Below are 19835 nucleotides of genomic sequence, written 5' to 3'. Positions count from 1 at the left end.
CAACCGCCGCCGCTCGGAAGGTGCCGGTGCGTGAGGTGGGCGGCGTCATCGTGGCGGCAGCCACCGCCAGCTCGGGAGGCGCCGGCGCGTAACGCGAGAGGCGCCATCGTGGCGGCAGCCATCGCCAGCTCGGGAGGCGCCGGCGCGTGACGCCAGAGGCGCCATCGTGGCGGCAGCCACCAACAGCTCGGGTGGCGCCGGCGCGTGACGCGAGAGGCGCCATCGTGGCGGCAGCCACCGCCAGCTCGGGTGGCGCCATCGTGGCGGCAGCCACCAACAGCTCGGGAGGCGCCGGCGCGTGACGCGAGAAGCGCCATCGTGGCGGCAGCCACCGCCAGCTCAGGAGGCGCCGGCGCGTGACGCGAGAGGCGCCATCGTGGCGGCAGCCACCGACATCTCGGGAGGCGCCGGTGCGTGACGCGAGAAGCGCCATCGTGGCGGCAGAGGCGCCGGCGCGTTACGCGAGAGGCGCCATCGTGGCGGCAGCCACCAACAGCTCGGGAGGCGCCGGCGCGTGACGCGAGAAGCGCCATCGTGGCGGCAGCCACCGCCAGCTCGGGTGACGCCGGCGCGCGACGCGAGAGGCGCCATCGTGGCGGCAGCCACCGACAGCTTGGGAGGCGCCGGCGCGTGACGCGAGAGGCGCCATCGTGGCGGCAGCCACCGCCAGCTCGGGTGGCGCCGGCGTGCGACGCGAGAGGCGCCATCGTGGCGGCAGCCACCGACAGCTTGGGAGGCGCCGGCGCGTGACGCGAGAGGCGCCATCGTGGCGGCAGCCACCGCCAGCTCGGGTGGCGCCGGCGTGCGACGCGAGAGGCGCCATCGTGGCGGCAGCCACCGACAGCTTGGGAGGCGCCGGCGCGTGACGCGAGAAGCGCCATCGTGGCGGCAGCCACCGCCAGCTCGGGTGGCGCCGGCGTGCGACGCGAGAGGCGCCATCGTGGCGGCAGCCACCGACAGCTTGGGAGGCGCCGGCGCGTGACGCGAGAGGCGCCATCGTGGCGGCAGCCACCGCCAGCTCGGGTGGCGCCGGCGTGCGACGCGAGAGGCGCCATCGTGGCGGCAGCCACCGACAGCTTGGGAGGCGCCGGCGCGTGACGCGAGAAGCGCCATCGTGGCGGCAGCCACCGCCAGCTCGGGAGGCGCCGGCGCGTGACGCGAGAGGCGCCATCGTGGCGGCAGCCACCGACAGCTTGGGAGGCGCCGGCGCGTGACGCGAGAAGCGCCATCGTGGCGGCAGCCACCGCCAGCTCGGGAGGCGCTGGCGCGTGACGCGAGAGGTGCCATCGTGGCGGCCAGCTCGGGAGGCGCCGGTGCGTGAGGCGAGAGGCGCCATCGTGGCGGCCAGCTCGAGAGGTGCCGGTGCGCGAGGCGGGCGGCACCCTTGTGGCGGCCCGCCACCGGTTCGCAGGTGCGTGAGGCGAGAGGCGCCATCGTGGCGGCCGGCGCCATCGTGGCGGCCGCCACTGGCTCAGAAGGCGCTGGTGAGGCGAGAGGCGCCATTGTGGCGGACAGCTCGAGAGGCGCCGACGCGTGAGGCGGGTGCCGCCATCGTGGCGGCCCGCCACTGTTTCGCTGGTGCGTGAGGCGCCATGGTGGCGGCCAGCTCAAGAGGCGCCGATGCGTGAGGTGGGCGGCGCCAATCGTGGCGGCAGCCACCGCCAGCTCGGGAGGCGCCGGTGCGTGACGCGCCATCGCGCCTGATGGACGTTGTCGGCTCAGGAGGCGCCGATGCGCGTGGCGGGCAGCGCCACCGTAGCGGGCGGCACTGTTGCCCGACGCCTTGATAGATGGCAACCGGCGCGGCGAACGGCCCCGCCGCTGTACTCGTAGTGTTTCCACAGAGTGGCTTCCACGTAACTTACCTTCCTTCCACTTTGAGCTCGAGATGCAGTAGCATGCTCCCCGTGGTCCGGTCCGCCTTCACCTTGGCGCCAGGACGGGACCGAGAGGTCCGCGATCCACCCGCGCCGCGACCGCAGCAACAGGAGCGGGCGCGTGACGTCTCTCGGAGTTCCGCGGACCGGAAGCACCTGCGCTGCGACACTTCGGGCGCCGGCCCACAGCGTCGCGGCGTCTCGGAGTCACCTCGGACGACAAGAGAAAGTCGACGGCGCCGACGCGGCGAACGACACGAACTGTCGCGTCGGAAACTAACAACACGAGGTAATACTCCCGGGCTCCGAGCACGGGCACCGACCTCGGCCGACACCTGCGGTAATCGGACGAGAACCGGGGCTTTAGCGTCCAAGTAGGCATTCACAATGCGCTTCCGAACGCCAAATACAGCTAGAATATCTTACCAGATGGTTTGAGACAATCCAAACCTATCCTATTGCAGCGCGGCCCCGGCACCCCACCGCGCCGGGCCGGCACCGCTCCTCGCGGCAGGCACGATGACGCACGTTCCTCTCCGATGCGGAGCGACTTACGTTACCACGCGTTGTAACAAACGACACTTGAAACGACTTGTTGACGCACTTCCTACTTCACTCTCGAAAATGCGAGTTAACGGTAACGATTTTAGCAGCATGGCATGTAAAAGATAATTTAGCAAGAAAAAAGTGGGTAGAATCGAAAAGCACCGTTGGAAGATCGATCCCGAGAGCGCCAAAAGACTAGTAGTGGCGATCTCTGGCTATATCTCGCTATTTAATCGAACAAACTTTGGATCGGAAATTTTTAAAGCACCATGCTGCAAAAATGTTCGCAAAAAAATTTGCGGACCATCGGTCAGGACGGTCGACGAAACAATGACATGGCGGCGGCGAGTGGCGGGGGGCGGGCGTCTGTTTGCAGGAAAGGGAAGCGGAACTACGTCACGGCGAGGCGGCGGAGCGACTACATAGACGCTAGCGGCATCTATCGGTCACCGGAGGCGTTACGCTCTCAATGAAGATCTCAGACGTGGAACGGAACACATAATACTTTCCTTGTGGATATTGCAATAGGTATCAACGTGAATAAAGCTCGACGAAAAGATAAAAATATTAAATAATTGGTGTTAATGACTCGTTGTTCATTATTTACACGCAATATCCTGCTCTCGGCACCTTATCTGTAATAAACACTTTTTTAAAGTGTGATCGACCGGGGATTTCTCATTTAGTTTCAACTATATGAAAAATTAGAGTATATATTAATCGAATGGTACAAGTAATTAAGATGTGAACTAACCGTGATCTCTCCCTTCCTCCACGTGATCTTCGGCGGCGGGTTGCTGTGGAACAGGCACCGCAGTGTCGCGGTGCCGCCCTCTGACGAGCTCACTTCGTGCTCCGTTTCTGGGTTAGGTGCTGGCGCTTGTGGTTCCCCTAAAACAGAACCACATGTTATAAAATAAAATACCTCTGGGTGAGGCTATTTGGGAACTACCCACAGATATAGGTACTCAGCAGACATAACGGAATAATGGAGATCTTGAAGATAAGAGTAAGATCCTTGCACTCTAAACAATAAATTGTGACGTTCCATGGGTAAAGGTACCTTAATGGCTGTAGGCGCTTACGTCGCGTAGCACATCATCAGTATTGGAGAGTCCAATAGCCAAACGCCATTACTACCTTTACCCCTGTATCGTAAAACAAATAAGTTGCTCAGCATGATCAGCAGATCATTTGAGACAAAATTGATCCCGAGATGAGCTGCGTATAAGCACGACCCTCAACAATTAAGAATTGAGGATGTACGCAAAGGCTCCTTATATGGCACTCAAAAACATGTACAGTCAGCAGCAGAAGTTGCTAAGCGGGCGAGGTGTTCAAAATGATCTTGACGCGACTTTATTGTTAAGAGAATAAGAGCGTAACACCTCGCCCGCTTAGCAACTTCTGCTGCTGACTGTACTTACTTGGCATTTGCACTGCGTTCTCGGGCGCGGCGGGCGCGCGGCAGAGCCGGCTGCAGCCGCTGCTGCAGCACTTCTGCACGCCGCGGCAGTCCGCGTCGTCGTTGCACTCCACGTGGCACGAGCCGGAGGAGCCCTGCTCCGCGGGGCACGTGCCGGGCTTGTCCACTGTTCAAAATTCAGGTGAAAGTGTTTAGGAATGGAATTAGTATTCTCTCGCGATAAAATACGGTAAAGATTTAGGGCTCATTTAGACGGTGCGAGAACTCGCATGCGAGTTTTATTACATTGCGTTATTTGATCGGTCGGCTGAATTGATGTAACCTCAATGGTCCGCAATGTAGCTAAAATCGTATACGAGTTCGCGCGTCGTCTAAATGAGCCCTTAGAATGAAAAGTGAGATATTTGTTCATGTCAAAATAAAGTTAAGGCAAATAAATCAGTGGACAGAAAGAACGAGGAAGCCATGAGAAGTGAAAGTGAAAAATCTTAGTATTTGCTGGCAGGGGTCGAGCTAGATTCAGTGTCACTAAATAAATATACCTACAGTAATAATCAGCGGGAAGAACACTGTTGGTAGCTATTTAATTATGGAATTATATATGTGACGTTCTCAACCACATTGTCGCTTGCCATTAGGACGTTCTGACAGGTTATTTGTATAAAAGAAACATCTTTAAGCGACAAAGTGGTCTATATAGACATCTTCGATTCTCAAAAGTTGATCAACAAATATGAGTGGTACGAACCTATCGCGCAATCACCGGTGTACTGGGTACTGCCGGACGGGCCATCGTAGGAAGCGGTCACCGTGCAGCGTTCACCCTCGGGGCATTGCTTGCCTTCACATGGGTGACCAATGCAGGTACACCTACAACAAACAACACCCGTAAATTTGCTGCATCACTGACCACTTTGCACTCTGTTCAGTGCAAGTTGCGGAACGTCTCCAGAAAGGAAAATATTATGGCAGTTTCTAGAAAATAACACAAGTTATAAAAAAAACCGGCCAAGTGCGAGTCGGACTCGCGCACGGAGGGTTCCGCACCATCAACAAAAAATAGAGCAAAACAAGCAAAAAACGGTCACCCATCCAAGTACTGACCCCGCCCGACGTTGCTTAACTTCGGTCAAAAATCACGTTTGTTGTATGGGAGCCCCACTTAAATCTTTATTTTATTCTGTTCTTAGTATTTGTTGTTATAGCGGCAACAGAAATACATGATCTGTGAAAATTTCAACTGTCTAGCTATCACGGTTCGTGAGATACAGCCTGGTGACAGACGGACGGACGGACGGACGGACGGATAGCGGAGTCTTAGTAATAGGGTCCCGTTTTTACCCTTTGGGTACGGAACCCTAAAAAAGTAATGAAATGGAAATTCCGTTCTCCTTACTAAAAATGTTAATGGATTTTTTTCTTTACTTGTAGAAAGTTGGCAGTTGGGTTCCTCCGCGTCTTGCACATGAAAATGATGAAAAGAGTAGTGTAAAAGTTACCTCTCGCATCCATCGGCATCAGTGGTCCTCGTGATCGGTCCATAGTTGCACTTGAGCGCGTTGCACTCGTCTACGAACGGTTGGCAGTTGGGTTCAGGTCTGACACAGTCGCAGCGCTCGCAGCCGTTTGTTAATCGAGTTCTTTGCATTGATAACTCGCACTGCAGCGACGCGCATCGAGCCTGTTCGGCCGAACAGTCGACTGAGGGAAAACATATGTTAGTCTGCAGTGAGCCTAATATTCTCTACGTTTGCTAAAAGTGGTAAGTATGCAACAATCTAGGTTTATAGCAGACTAATAGACTTGAATGAATAACCATAGAAAAATTCGCGTGAGACTACTGGAATAACACAAAAACTTATTTGAAATTTGACCTTATTGGGCAGAAATAAAATACATCCTTCATAGAAATGATCGTTCATGGAGATGATCGTCAAAAATGTCGCTTACGAAATGCTATTTCTTATACTTCTGAAAATACTGAGAAAGGGATATTTGGTCTAGTATAATATCTGTATAATCTGGTAAATTCATGACTTGGCTAAAAAATGGCAGTATACTCTCGAGTTTGACGCAGATTGAGGAAGCTGCTGAGAAATATCGGAGAAGTATAGGACCGAACTGGAGATGATGTTCAACGTGTTGGTACTCACCAGGCGCTGGCGCTGCGCTCCCGGGCTCGCGGCAGAGCCGGCTGCAGCCGCTGCTGCAGCACTTCTGCTCACCGCGGCAGTCAGCATCGTCGTTGCACTCCACGTGGCACGTGCTGGAGGGGGCTGCCTCCTCCGCGGGACACGTGCCGGGTTTCTCCGCTGTGGGACAAATTACAGTGAAGTGAAGGTATGATATATAGAAGCCGTTTGTTTAAAATTCTTAAAAATTTGTTGTTGGAAAGATGGTGATATGTAATATATAAGAGATTAAGAGGCGGTTTCAACAAACCATTTGCTCCCGTTAAAATCTTCGCAAAATTTTATTGTACCTACGCATGTGACTTTCATAGTTCACTGCTGAGTGACATTGATAATAAGTCTGTCAAGTGTGAGGTGCAACTAAAAAACAATTGGTATGAAAACGATTGCGTAAGTTATCAATCTATAGGCCGGAATTGGTTTAAGGCCGCCTTTAGACCTGTAAGTTTTACTTACGTAAGTAGGGACACAGCTATACCACGAAATGAGAGATGAATATCGTTATCTCATTCTAACAAATAGCTTTGTCCCTACTTACGTAAGTAAAACTTACAGGTGTAAAGGCGGCCTATGAAGAAGTAAAAACTGATGGCACGAACCTATTCCGCAGTCTCCGACATACTGGGTGTTGCCTGTGGTGGCGTCATAGTTAACAACTATCACGCAGCGTTGGCCGTCGGGGCACAACTTGTTCTCGCACGGGTGAGGTATGCAGGTACACCTAAAATATACAGAAAAATTATGCATACCAAAAGTCATATAGTCTCTTTAACATCAACCAACACGACTTTGGGTCCAAAAGGATCACCAGAAAGTCGACGTAAACAACAACATAGAACCATAAAAATATCAAAGATCAGATTTGAACCATCGCTTCCTCACATCTTAACGTGTATCCCTGTTGTGTCCTCAGTTAATGCTTAGAAGTTCAGAATCCGCTTTCCAACCTTTTCTGCTCCAATTCGCCCAGTCTAGTCTTCGCGGTATCCTCTTTTGTGACACCTTATGCTCTCATGTCACCCCTCGGAACGTCAAACCAGTACCTCCAGAGGCACGCATCACCTCCACTCCTCCAGCGGGCGCAGCATGGTTCAATTTTTATTTCATGTCATTATGCCTGTCACTTTCACACTTACATACTTGTTAGAACGTGACAGGCATGGCGATAAGCGATAAAAATGCGACCGTGCTACCGCCGTAGGACTATCATACCAGGGCTTATTGACGTCAGTTTACGTACCTCTCACAACCGTATGGATCCCTAGTCCTGTCGACGCCGTACGCGCAGGACAGCGCCGCGCACTCAGCCTGTGCAGCCTCGCACCCGGTAACTTCGTTCACGCTGGGGTCTACAAGGATAATATGAGCTAAGAATCTGGCCAGGGTGAGGATTCACATTCAAAACTAGGCTTCGCTCAGTGTATGATAAGTTTTAATCTTAAATGTTTGCCAAAAAATGAATCACTGAAGTGCCTACCAATTTAAGTTGTCCAGGCAATAATTACATTTTTGCTCTCTAAATATTTGGTAAACTGGAAAAAATTGTGCGTATTTTAGATTTACAAATTCTTACAAAATTAGTTTAAAACAAATAGGTCAACGCTAGCCGAACGTTCAAATTAGGGTCGGTTGCACCAAACTGTTCGTATCGTTAAAGAGTTCGCTAAATTTTTATGTATGGAAAGTTTCATAGTAAAGCGTTGGGGCGCGCCGGCTGACGTTGATGAGTCTGTCAAATGTGGTTGGTGCAACTGGCCCTTAGTCTTTATAATTTAAATGTTGCAACAAATAGGTACTTATAGGTAATCACTAAGAATGACATGCATTTCTACTTAAAATATCGTAGGACAACAAGGATCTCGCATCTCGTAGGAGCACGATTCACGAAGGTACAGTCAGAAAGAAGCATGCAAGCAGATAGTCGTCGAGCAAAGCGAGTACCGTTGCCGGCCGGCGGCGGGCTGCAGTGCTGCTCGCACTCCTCTCTGGTCAAGAAGTTGTTGCCGTTGCCCTCGCAGCCGTAGTAGACAAAGAGCCGGCACTCGCCGTACAGCGCGCTGTGGTGCCAGCGCTGCTGCCCCGCGGTGCTGCTGCCCGGGCACGCCGCGCCCGGCGCCGGCGCCAGCCCGCACGCCGGGTCTGCGACCAGTGACCCACATGCCATACACGGGCCAAATGCCAAGCACACAAGCAAGTTCAAGTGTGGAAGTTTCTAAGTAAGCATGAGATTTGAACCCTTTGAAAGTGCCTTTGCGAGTCCCTTTTTGAGAATCAACCACATCAAAAGCTTTTCTCAACGCAACGCGTTTTTAACATAACTTTTGCTCCGTAATTCGGGTTCAGCTTTTGTGTAGTGGATTCTTAAAGTGGCGTGATTAAACGGACTCACATTTTAATCTAGAATACCTACTTCTAGATTTATTAGTTTTGAAAGAAGAAAAGAAAGAGTAGATTGATGTTAGCATTAAACCATAACATGAAAAATCGGGATGCAATAAACTACAAGTCTAAAATAATTATCAATATCTAGGTCAAAGACAAGTTGAGTGAAAATCTTACCGATAGCTAGATGTCCGCAGACCTCCTCGCACTCGGGCCGGTTGGAGAAGCGGTTGGGGCCGCCGCCGCAGCCGCCGTACGTGTAGGGCTCGCAGCGGCCCTCGCGGAGGTTCCAGTAGTACTTCTGCGTGGACGTGCGGCACGGGCCCGGGTCGAGCGGCGCGCGGCACACGTCTGCGACCAAACCCGAGATGTCAATGAAAATTATTTAAATAATGTATGGAAATTGTCTCGTGACTTTTCGTTCACATTTGTCATCCCGGTTTTTACTTCAATTTGCGTTTCGATAAACGATTAGGTATCATTTTGGCTAAAAAAAGTCTAGTGTTGTGGTAACAACCGCTAGCAACATAGTACCTAGCTATATGAGAAATAAATATGTAGGTAGGCGAGATCACATTTCTAGTGAGTCAATGAGGTATTGCTTTGATGGAGAAGAATTTTGTTGCATTTTTAAATTACAACTTCTATTCAGCATTCTTTGACTTTAGTTATTGGATACACCTACGGAATATATATCTTCATTGTACGATCAGACCGGACAGAAGATATTTCTGGGTATGGACGATTACGTCCATCATCATCATCATCATCATCAAGATCATCTTTTACTATAGGTAAAAGATTACTTTTACCTATAGTAAAAGATGATCTACTAAGACCTTCTCTTTTACCTTATCACCTTGGTTCTGTAGTAGTTCGGGTTGTAAGTACAACCACAAATTAGGACGAATCGCGGTCCTACGTATCGTATGATCGTGGTAGGTGATCACAAAGACACAGTTGTTACTACTTTACCTAATCCTCTGAACTCGCCGCAGCTCCTCAGGCACTCTTCCTCGGTGCTATATTTGTTCGGGTTGTCGGTACAGCCACCGATCGGGGCGGGTACACAGCGGGCCTCTGCAGAGTCGTAGTAGAAGGCGATGCTCGGCTCGCCGCATGGCTCTAGTGAGGTTGGCGTGCGGCATTGTTCATTCTGTTATGGAAGAAAGAATTAAAATTTTAGGTGGATTAATATTTCAGTGCCACTCTTCGATCAACACGGGCTTCCGACAGGTCGGAAGGTATAGGCCCAAGCGATATCTTGACATTCAAATCATTCTGCCATTTTTCGCGGGGGGGAACGTGCACACAGTCGCACTTGCATACAAAATCCAATCTGTAATGACGACACAAATACATAGAAAATGACACCCTACACAGACGAATCTTGCACACCTCGATCTGTTTTTGTGTACGGACGAGTCACAAGTGTCACAACACGCACACTAACACATTTTCGGCAAGAGATGAGAAGTCGGATTTGTTGCTCGACCGATCCGCAATTTGTACTGGGCGAGAAAAATCGATAAATCCAGCAATTACATGAGACTAAAATATAATAATTGTATTTAAATATAATTAAACGTATGACATGTAAAAAAAATATTACGTGTGAAATGTTAAACCTTCTTTTTATAAATTTGATGTCCCCGACCTCTTTTTACAACAAAAAACCGAGCAATTAGGCATTTTTTCTGCTGCTGTGTTCACTCGCGCGTCTGGACTCGGTCTAGTTAAAAATCCGAGCGCAACTAGTTTTATTACCCGCGCTAGATCAGTTGATCTTGTACCTAGGCAGAGGGGCAATAGTGCGAATGCCGCATCCCTTCCGTGTTGATCGAAGGTGCCACTGCATAACAGATACAGATGTTTATTGGTAAAAGAAACATATACATTTACACGTCATTTAATTACTTAATTGCTATTTACATTTCATATTATAGCCATTATAGGTATGTGTATACAATTTCAAATATAAAATTTTTGATTTATAATAGGTACCTATAACATATGTAGGTACGGCACTTGGTCAAGGATCTTACCGTATACTTATTTGTAAATTCATCAATGCTGTAATAAGCTTTATCTAAAAGTAACAGTTTAAGTTTATTTTTAAATTTAGAATCTGTTTTAGAGTCTTGTATCTCATTCAGACGTAACATTAAATCGTGACACGTAGCAGACGATATAAGCGCAAGGATCATAGGCCTCCCGATTTGCCAAAGTTGATTTTCCAAAGTTTGTTAGTATTGAGAAATTGGTGTCACTATTACCTGTGGTGGTTCCGGCACTCCGCCCTTCTTGCACTGTCCCTCGCATTCTTCTTTACTTGGGAATCTGCAACAATGCCATCAATAATATTATGTACCTATCCTGCTACAAGTTTAACCAATCCAAAATCATTTATTTATTTCATCTATAATATTCCATTGGGACTCTTTATGGACGTAACACGTAAGCTAATAGGCGTGGTTTATCCGCCTTTGAACAGAGAACTTGCCTAGCGGGTAGCTATGGTGGTGGTGGTGTTTTTATTGTTGTTACCTGTTGTCGTTGCCGCCGCAGCCCGTGTAGTAGAACTCTCCGCACTCGTCGCGGCCCTCGTCGTAGTACCAACTCTCGATCTGCTCGCTGCAGTTGCCTGCGCTGGGCTGCAACTTGCACGGATCTGTGGACATCGCATTTACTTAGTTTTGTGAGTTGAAGGCATCCACAAATAGCTTCCTTTCTGCTTCAGCTGCAGAAGGCATGATTTAGTAATGAAGCCTCGGGTTTTAAGCCTCCGAGCCTCATAACACTGCATTCAAATTGATCGATCGAGTTTATGACATTACCTACTGTCATTAGGTAATGCGTATGTACATTTAGGTACATTTAATGAAGTGAGTCATCGATAGACGAGTGTTAGTTTTAAAAACAATTGGTGTCAACTACTTTGAACTCAATTATTTCAACGGCTTTTATGCAAGAAATATTTCATGGCATTCAACAAGTAGAAACGAAATTGTTTGTTTTATAAATTTCACCATATTGTGCACACAGCGGGAATATCTTTACACGGAAAGGCAGCTATGAAGTTAAAATGTTAATTTCCCTGTAAATGATAAGCGTTTTAGATTTACCGGACACTCCAGGCAAGCAGACGGCCTCGCACTCGGCCTCGCTGGAGAACCGGTTGGCGCTGCCGAAGCATCCACCGTACGTGAACGCCAGACACGTGCCCGTGGCCGAGTCGAAGTAGTACTTGGGCTGGCGCTCGCTGCACGGGCCCGCGTCCTTCACGAGCCGGCACACGTCACCTGAGCATTGATCTCTTATGTATAACTAGATACACGTTCACTTCGAAATACTGGAGGAGTCAGAAAGTACAGAGACATCATTCCGACCGCGTGTTTATGGAAGTCTTGGGGGTTCAACAATAACTAAACAACATAGTAAAGATAGTAATACCTAAAAAAAACGATGAAAATCAATATGACTCTCAAACCATATTACGTTACTCGCGGTTGTGTTTCTAGTTATTGACAAGAGTTCAACACTTGAGTCGAAGATTTACTTAGCTGGTGGGGATGTTACTATGTTGGCTGGTCACTGTCAATGAAGAAGCCGATAGTCGCACCCAATACATAACTCTTGTAAAAAAGAGATGTCCTAATTTTAGTTTCCAGGTCCGGTGCGCCGGGCTGCGGGTCGTACGGGGCGCAACGCCCGCTAGCCGGGTCCAGATACCACATGTGACCGTCTCCATGACGGCGGGGTATTGTAACACTGCTGCAGTTACCTATCTCTCTGAAGTCACCGCAGGCGCGCTCGCAAGCCTCGGGCGAGCTGAAGATGCCGGGCAGGTCGCAGCTGGGCGCGCCGGGCTGCGGGTCGTGCGGGGCGCAGCGCCCGCTAGCCGGGTCCAGGTACCACATGCGGCCGACTCCTCGGCATTGGTCGAGGGATGCCACGCGACACTCGGGTGAAACATCACGCTAGATTTAAAAAAAGAATACAGCGCCTAAGAAATAAATAATTTTTGGCCAAAAATAACCATTAGGATTTGGTTTCTAATTAATCTCGTTAGGTGTTAACTCGCACTCAGATATTATTATAATGTAAAATCTATATTCGTGGATTTCGATGTTCAGTCCATCAAATTGACCACATTGTACCTTGTCATAGTGACAACGTCTCATAATTAACTGATGATATTTATTGACACAACTTACCGGAGGTGGAACAGGAGCTGGCGCACAGCGCTGTTCGCACTCCTGCATATTCTCGAAGCTGCAAAATAAATAACGCAAACATATACGGATTCGATGAGCTACAGAAAAAGTACCTTTTTTCTTATTTTTCATTGAACAAAAAGTTTCACTATGTACAATTGTAGGGTTTAGCCTTTTTGTTCATTGTTGGGCCGTGTTGTTGCTTGTTGGGCAAGGCACAAATAGATACTTAGGTTATTGAGTAGGTAAGAGTTTGAACTTGTTGTAAATATGTATTATGGATAGGTAAGTAGGTACTTGTTCTGGTTTCCGCCGCAGCCTCCGTAGGTGAAAGGCTCGCAGCGGCCGGAAGCGGCGTTGAAGTAGAAGCGCGGGACCGGACGACGGCACGGACCCACGTCCGCCGGCAGCGAGCATACGTCTGGAACAAACAGAAACACTCAAATGCCTATTCATTTATAGCTTAAGTATATAAAACTGGAACAGGCCACAGAAGAAGAAACACTCATAGATCCTTGACTTGAAGGACAGTCAATCACTTGTTTTTGGTAGTCGGAGTTATCAGCCGTCACCATTATTACCTGCCTAGTTTAGTTGAGAGATAGGTAAGACATTGAAAAAATATCAAGAAAGTAAGCTTTTTTACCATGACCCCAAGCCGCAAGCGCTAACAGAGAAGAGCAAGATCAAACAATTATGAAATTGTGGCAGAAACCTCTACAAGACAGGACGTTAGTTACGTTAGGTACCTTGCGGCGGGCGACAAGTGAGCTCGCAGTATTCCTTCGACGGGAAATTGTTGTCGTTACCGCCGCAGCCAGTGTACACGAACGGCACACACTCTTTAGACTCGGCGGAGTACGTCCAGCGCTCCTCGCGGCCCGAACAACCGCCTGCGTCGGTCGGCTGAAGGCACGTCGCTGGAGAACATTACTCTAATTTACACAGGGACAGTACAGCGTCCCAACTACCCCAACAAGGCCTAGTTTCCTCGCTAATCAATAGTGTTTAATAGGCGATTCTGTGAGTGAAAGGTGAAAGAAACCTTAGTCGAAAAATTGTCTTGTCAGTTATGAACTATCGTTTCGTGTCAGGCAGGTGGGTACCAACATACCCATATAGTTCATAACTGTAAGGTTACCTGTTTTATATTAGACTGCAAAGCGGCAACTGTTCTTCGTCAAACTGTTCCTCTGTCAAGAAGTAGTTGAATGCAACTCGTAGATAATTGTTCTTCCGGCACAAGAAGTTGTTCGCTAACAAGTTACGATACATTGCGCAGCGAGGGTAGATTTATTGATACTGCTCCGACAATGTTAATGAAAGTTACCTTCAGGTTGCGGTGGTGGCGGCGGAGTGGCGGGCCGGTTGCACTCCGAGTTACACAGATCCTCTGACACGAAGTTGTTGTCGTTGCCACCGCATCCACCGTAAGGGAACTGGCGACATCTGGACACGAGACGGGAAGTATTAAAATCGCTCGATCATGAACTAGCAATCCACAACACAATGAGTAGGCAAATGTAGCACGCCTATTGCCATTGCGCAGTTGAAAAGTATAATCATAACCACAAAGAAAACCTTAAATATTCCGTCCAATAAAATTTTAAAGCTTTACGCGAAACCAGAGAGTAGCCTAGCTAGAGTAGCTTATGTTCCCGCACATTTTGAGAAAACGATAAATACAATTTACTAGTTAGTAAAGTGTACGTTTCTTAATTTAAAATAGTGTAAGTTAAGAACTCACTGTTGGTGTTTGGTGTCAAAGAACCAGCGCAAGCGGAACTGCCTGCATTCTCCGGGTGACGCCGGCAGGGTGCACTTGTCTTTCACTGCACATACAATTCCTTGTGATTAAAATTCATACAAAATTGTAATAAAAACATAGGTACATAAGGCATGGTAACATTGTTTTTATAATTAGACAAGTAACATAAGATGGAAAGAAGATTTTTTATAGATTGCAGTCGCTAAAGTAAAATTCTGTTTACTAAAATCAATTGAAAATCTGAAAAGAACAAACACCATGCACGCAAGCACGCATTAACTAATGTGGAAAAAGCATAGAACATTATTAATCCCATTCCCATTATTTACAAGCCAAAACCCAGATCGCAACTCCACAAATCCACACACACACACACACAACTTTTAACCCTAAAACTTACCACGTGAACTCAAATGATTACCCATGTTCTGCATTTGGTCTTTAGACATACAGGGTTCTATGATTTTTCTCCGCTCGTGTCTATGAAATATTACATCCTATGGAAACTTACCAAATGACTTAGGGCAAGCTTCATCGCACTGCTTCTGATCGCTAAATTTGTTGTCGTTGCCTCCACAGCCACCGTAATAGAAGGGAACGCATCGCTCTTCGTCGCGGTTGAAGGACCAGTACGGAAGGTTCTCAGTGCAGTTGCCTGCATCCTGAGGTTGCTCGCACACAGCTGTACGGTATATAGGGAGTTAGAAAACCACCACCCGGTTTCTGGGCGCCTAGTATGCTCTCACGATTTGTTCTGCTGTTTATGTATGTTACTTTGTATGTAAACTTGTATAGTGTTTACAGTTCAATAGAACAGGTACCTAACCTTATCAACCGTATTTTGCTCCCGTGACCCCGTGAGTAATGAATCATTTTCCTCCCAAAATAAGACTTCTAATTGTTAAATTGCTTTGCAATATCAGTTTTCTCTAAATTGTAAGCAGAGTTTGATTTTATGATGTTGTTTGATGCGTCTCACATTTGAGATATGAACCCATAAGGTGAGCAGACATATATAGACTGGATAAATAGAATAATAACACAGCAGAACATTTTTGAGCATAAGAAGCGACTGGAAGAATTTGTTAGCATAATAAAAATTTAACTATTTTACAAAAAACCATGACCACTAATCTACAGTTTAGGTATTCCATGACCAACGTGCGATAAGAAAAAGAAATCAAAAATCATAAACTTCATGCACCAAAGGCCTAATAGTAAGTCAAAGAAAGTTTTTAGTATTAGGTACATCTGATAATTGAACTTCTCACCAAGTTTATAGGTAGATTAGATAGATACTCACGTTTCTTTGTGCCTGGTGGATTGCACTTCAGCATGCAAGCTGCCTCAGATATGAACCTGTAAAGTGCGTAAGAATTTAAATACTCCACCTAGAAGTACCTGAGAGAGCGCAGAGAGAAACGTAAGCAAGTAACGAATTTAGGTATGGATCTGTTGTGTATTTTAATTCTGATTTAGTGTAATCAGAATTAATAAATTGATATTGACACTTTACGCAAGTTTCACACCAATAGGCAGGCGGATCAGATTCTATCCCTTACAGTTTACGCACTTGTCCATATGCGTTGGAGAGTCTGCCCACTTGTAGCGTAAATCCAAAAAGGGCTACTGTATTGCCCGCTATAATATTATATACCTACAGAAATATAAGCGGTGTCGTACCTGTTAGGATTGCCCTCGCAGCCTCCCCACAGGAACTCTTCGCAGCGTCCCGTGGTCTCGTTGTAGCCCCAGCGGCTGAAGTTGCCGGCGCATGGGCCTTCTTCGAGTGGCAGCTGGCACTGTTCTTCTGTTAACACCAAGTGTACCACGATTTAGGGTTTATCAATGATATAAGGTGACTTAAGCCCGTTGTACAAGGTGGCAGGTGGCCCACCCAGCGACCAGTCCACGTGAGGTGAGTTGTTGCCAGCAATGGAAATTCAAATTTAAATCACCTTCTACATGGTTTAATACTAACGAGTTCACCTTGTGGGCTGGAAGCTTCATTGGTAACCGTGTATAAAGAGCTTGGGCAGAAAATACTGATTCTTCACTACATTTTTTAAAACAAAGTCCCGCCACGTTTGTAGGTATGTTCATGATAAACTCAAATACTACTTACTAAACGGATTTTCATGCGGCTATCACTTATGTTATCAATAGAGGTTTAGGTGTATAGTTAGTTAAAGTTTTATGTCACCCGTACGAAGGGCGGGTCGCTAGTTATTGATAAGCCGAATTATTTAATTACTTATTTCTTTACCGTACCGTATCTACTGCCCTATGAACTTCCATCCCCCATTTCTAGAATTTAGGGGATCATGTTTCACCCCATATAGCTTCTTATGCTCTGTTAACTTAATGGGCATTATATGTGTCCCTACTGGAATTAATAAGGACACTTCAAAAATTAACTTAAAGTATGTATATTCAAAATTCGCCGCCGATTAAATTGCCTATGTGATTAAATTAGTAAGACGCCTTATCCAAATCCGAGAAAATCTTAACAGCGCGTTGTAACATACCTACAAGGGAACAGCGACATCTAGTAAGTAAATTGGAAAACTATAATAAAAACTTGTACAAGAGCAAACAATTTAAATAATTAGAGGAGTAATCAATTTATTAAAGTAGGTACCTACATTTTTAGTTTCCGTTATTTTTCCTACCCACGCATCGCATACCTATATCTTGATGAATGTTGCCAGTGAAACAAGAAAATCCTTAACACAATTTTATCGAATGAGTCATAAGATAAATATTTAAATAAGTAGATGTATATTGCGACTCAGTAACCCGCCATGGACCAGCGAAGTGGTCGCATCTTTACATTTTGTATGCACATTTCTGTCAAAACTGATGTACCTATTTTTTGAACTGATTGATTGAAGTAACATTTCAAAAATAATAATCAGAGTTTTATCATATATCGTGGGGTATTGGCCTGTATAGGCCCTATAATAGTGGTAACACACTATCGCACCGCACCGCGACCTTGGTGCGTCGCACCCATAAGTGAGAGCGAGAAACAGATACCTCTTTCTCGGTCTCACTTATGGGTGCGACGCTCTAAGGTCGCGGTGCGGTGCGATACTGTGTTACCACTTTTAAGTACACAAGCAGTGACATCTATTACCTTCGTCATGTTTAGGCGCGCACTGCTTCTCGCACTCTTCTTGCTTGTCGAAGTTGTTGGCGTTGCCGAGACAGCCACCGTAGTGGAACTGCAGGCATCTCTGGTAAGTATCGTCGTAGTACCACCGGATGGATGGGTTGTTCGTGCAGCTGCCCTTCACCTTGGGTAGGTGGCAAGCGTCTGAAATTGGCCATATATATGGATGTTTAAGAGGAGGTGCGGTTTTTAAAAAAGACATGTGGTTCGTGAGCAATAATGTTTTATGGGCACAAACAAACAGACAAACAGCGCCTCACTACATGTATACAGTCAATTGGATGAACACAATGGGAACGATGAAAGGAAGATTTTCCGAATCTATCGAAGAATCCTAAAAAAGGTTATATACATCATCATCATGAAGAAATTCATAAGAGCAAATAAACTCATACTTAGTCATCAAAAACATATTAAGTGGAAATTCTGATTACCCAAGTGATACAAAAGAAACATGTATGTAAACGTGTATGTGTTACCTCTAGCAGCAGGCTTGACGCACACATCCTCGCACTCGGCTTTGTCCGCGAACCGGTTGCCGTTGCCCTCGCAGCCGCCGTAGTGGAACCGCGAGCATCCGCCGTAGTCCGTGTCGTAGAACCATTGGATGGAGTAGTTGGTGCACGGGCCTTGCTCGTACGGCAGGGCGCAGGCCGCTGTGGGAAACGTGGTTTTAAAAGTCTAGAAGCCACCAGATGGCCTAGCCAAGGTGACAATCGCTTACGTTTCGCCATCGAGGTGACAATCGCTTTGTGTGTCTCTATCACTCTTCCATATTAGTGTGACAGTGACAGTTACGTTTCGTGCGCTACGGACCGTTAGCGATTGGCATGTTGTCTACGAACCCAGGTGTATCGAAAAAAACCGGCCAAGTGCGACTCGGACTCAAGCACGGAGGGTTCCGCACCATCAACAAAAAATAGAGCAAAACAAGCAAAAAAAAACAAGCATAAAAAACGGTCACCCATCTAAGTACTGACCCCGCCCGACATTGTTTAACTTCGGTCAAAAATCACGTTTGTTGTATGGGAGCCCCACTTAAATCTTTATTTTATTCTGTTTTTAGTATTTGTTGTTATAGCGGCAACAGAAATACATCATCTGTGAAAATTTCAACTGTCTAGCTATCACGGTTCGTGAGATACAGCCTGGTGACAGACGGACGGACGGACGGACGGACAGCGGAGTCTTAGTAATAGGGTCCCGTTTTTACCCTTTGGGTACGGAACCCTAAAAACAAGGTGCTCACAGATATCTGAACACGATACTTTAATATCCAGGAGTTAGAATGCATGCTACGGAATTTTTTAGAACCCTGGACTACCTTGCTTATTAACAGGAGCATCAGCACAGCCAGTGAAATTCTTGCTCTGCGACTCTGTAACTCCATCAGGGCAGCATCCATACTTGCTGGAAGCACAGTCACAGCCCTCCTGGTTGGGTCCGGAGGCAGCCGTGACGCCGTCGCCGCAGCAGCCGTTCTGGGACTCCTGGCAGCGGCAGCCCTGGAGATTGAAACCGACGGCGGGCGTCTTGCCGTCGGGGCAGCAGCCGAACTGGTACGTGTGGCAGCTGCAGCCTTCGAAGTTGGGGCCGGTGGCTTCGGTGTGCCTGGTGGCAGAAATTGGGATTTAGGAATTAAAGCGCAGCTTTTGACATATGTTTTGTTTTCCACGTTAAGATCTTCTAAAGTCGAACTTTGAATTATTATACTAAAGTCTATTTTGTTATTCGGTAGACTAAACTGACATTTCATAGTATGAAATGACATTTTATGTTCATACTATGAAATGTCATTTTAGTCTACCGAATAAAAAAATAGACTTTAGCTCCCCACAGCCGTGCACTCTCGCTATGGCAATCTTCTTGCTTCCTCAGCTTGAATATGCACGGAAAGTCTGTCGCACGCAATAGAATTAAACTTAAAAGGAGTTGAATGCCAGGGGCGGTACCTGTCGGGGCAGCATCCGTGCGGAGTGTGTTCGCAGCCACAGCCGGTGTTATTGGGGCCTGTGGCGTAGCTCCTTTGGTCGGGGCAACAGCCGAATGGTGCATTCTTGCAGTCACAACCTGTAAAGCAAACTTTTAATGTAGTAATTGCCAATAATAATTGAGCATCCTCGTCCAATAAAGCATAAGTACCATCCTTTTCACTCCACAGTCAACCAAAACTGACTACGAGTTTCGGCTTACGCTGTCCCTCAATACCCGCCACCTTTTGGCCCTGGAGTAAATAACTGCGCCACATAAAT

The 19835-nt window shown here is 47.4% G+C and overlaps 1 protein-coding gene across 1 annotated transcript in view; it reads right to left on the bottom strand.

The window, feature by feature from the left end:
* Positions 1–19835, bottom strand: part of LOC134656046 (papilin) — a 143320-nt gene that overhangs the window by 10518 nt on the left and 112967 nt on the right. The window contains exons 32-57 of the mRNA XM_063511562.1: positions 19536–19653; positions 18908–19194; positions 18063–18239; positions 17548–17727; positions 16092–16218; positions 15712–15767; positions 14920–15090; positions 14388–14472; positions 13971–14089; positions 13390–13560; positions 12938–13079; positions 12641–12698; positions 12208–12403; positions 11549–11725; positions 10971–11094; positions 10700–10763; positions 9399–9579; positions 8601–8774; positions 7983–8180; positions 7282–7390; positions 6641–6762; positions 6003–6161; positions 5349–5550; positions 4598–4719; positions 3851–4015; positions 3178–3314 (exon numbers count right to left, since the gene is read on the bottom strand). Coding sequence (XP_063367632.1) covers positions 3178–3314; positions 3851–4015; positions 4598–4719; positions 5349–5550; positions 6003–6161; positions 6641–6762; positions 7282–7390; positions 7983–8180; positions 8601–8774; positions 9399–9579; positions 10700–10763; positions 10971–11094; positions 11549–11725; positions 12208–12403; positions 12641–12698; positions 12938–13079; positions 13390–13560; positions 13971–14089; positions 14388–14472; positions 14920–15090; positions 15712–15767; positions 16092–16218; positions 17548–17727; positions 18063–18239; positions 18908–19194; positions 19536–19653 — 3821 coding nt within the window. The remainder of the gene's footprint in view (positions 1–3177; positions 3315–3850; positions 4016–4597; positions 4720–5348; positions 5551–6002; positions 6162–6640; positions 6763–7281; positions 7391–7982; positions 8181–8600; positions 8775–9398; positions 9580–10699; positions 10764–10970; positions 11095–11548; positions 11726–12207; positions 12404–12640; positions 12699–12937; positions 13080–13389; positions 13561–13970; positions 14090–14387; positions 14473–14919; positions 15091–15711; positions 15768–16091; positions 16219–17547; positions 17728–18062; positions 18240–18907; positions 19195–19535; positions 19654–19835) is intronic.

Source organism: Cydia amplana, chromosome 17, assembly GCF_948474715.1.
Source record: "Cydia amplana chromosome 17, ilCydAmpl1.1, whole genome shotgun sequence".
Classification (NCBI taxonomy): Eukaryota; Metazoa; Arthropoda; class Insecta; order Lepidoptera; family Tortricidae; genus Cydia; species Cydia amplana.
The sequence above is the reverse complement of the archived record's forward strand: the minus strand, read 5'-3'. Positions and strand labels throughout refer to the sequence as shown.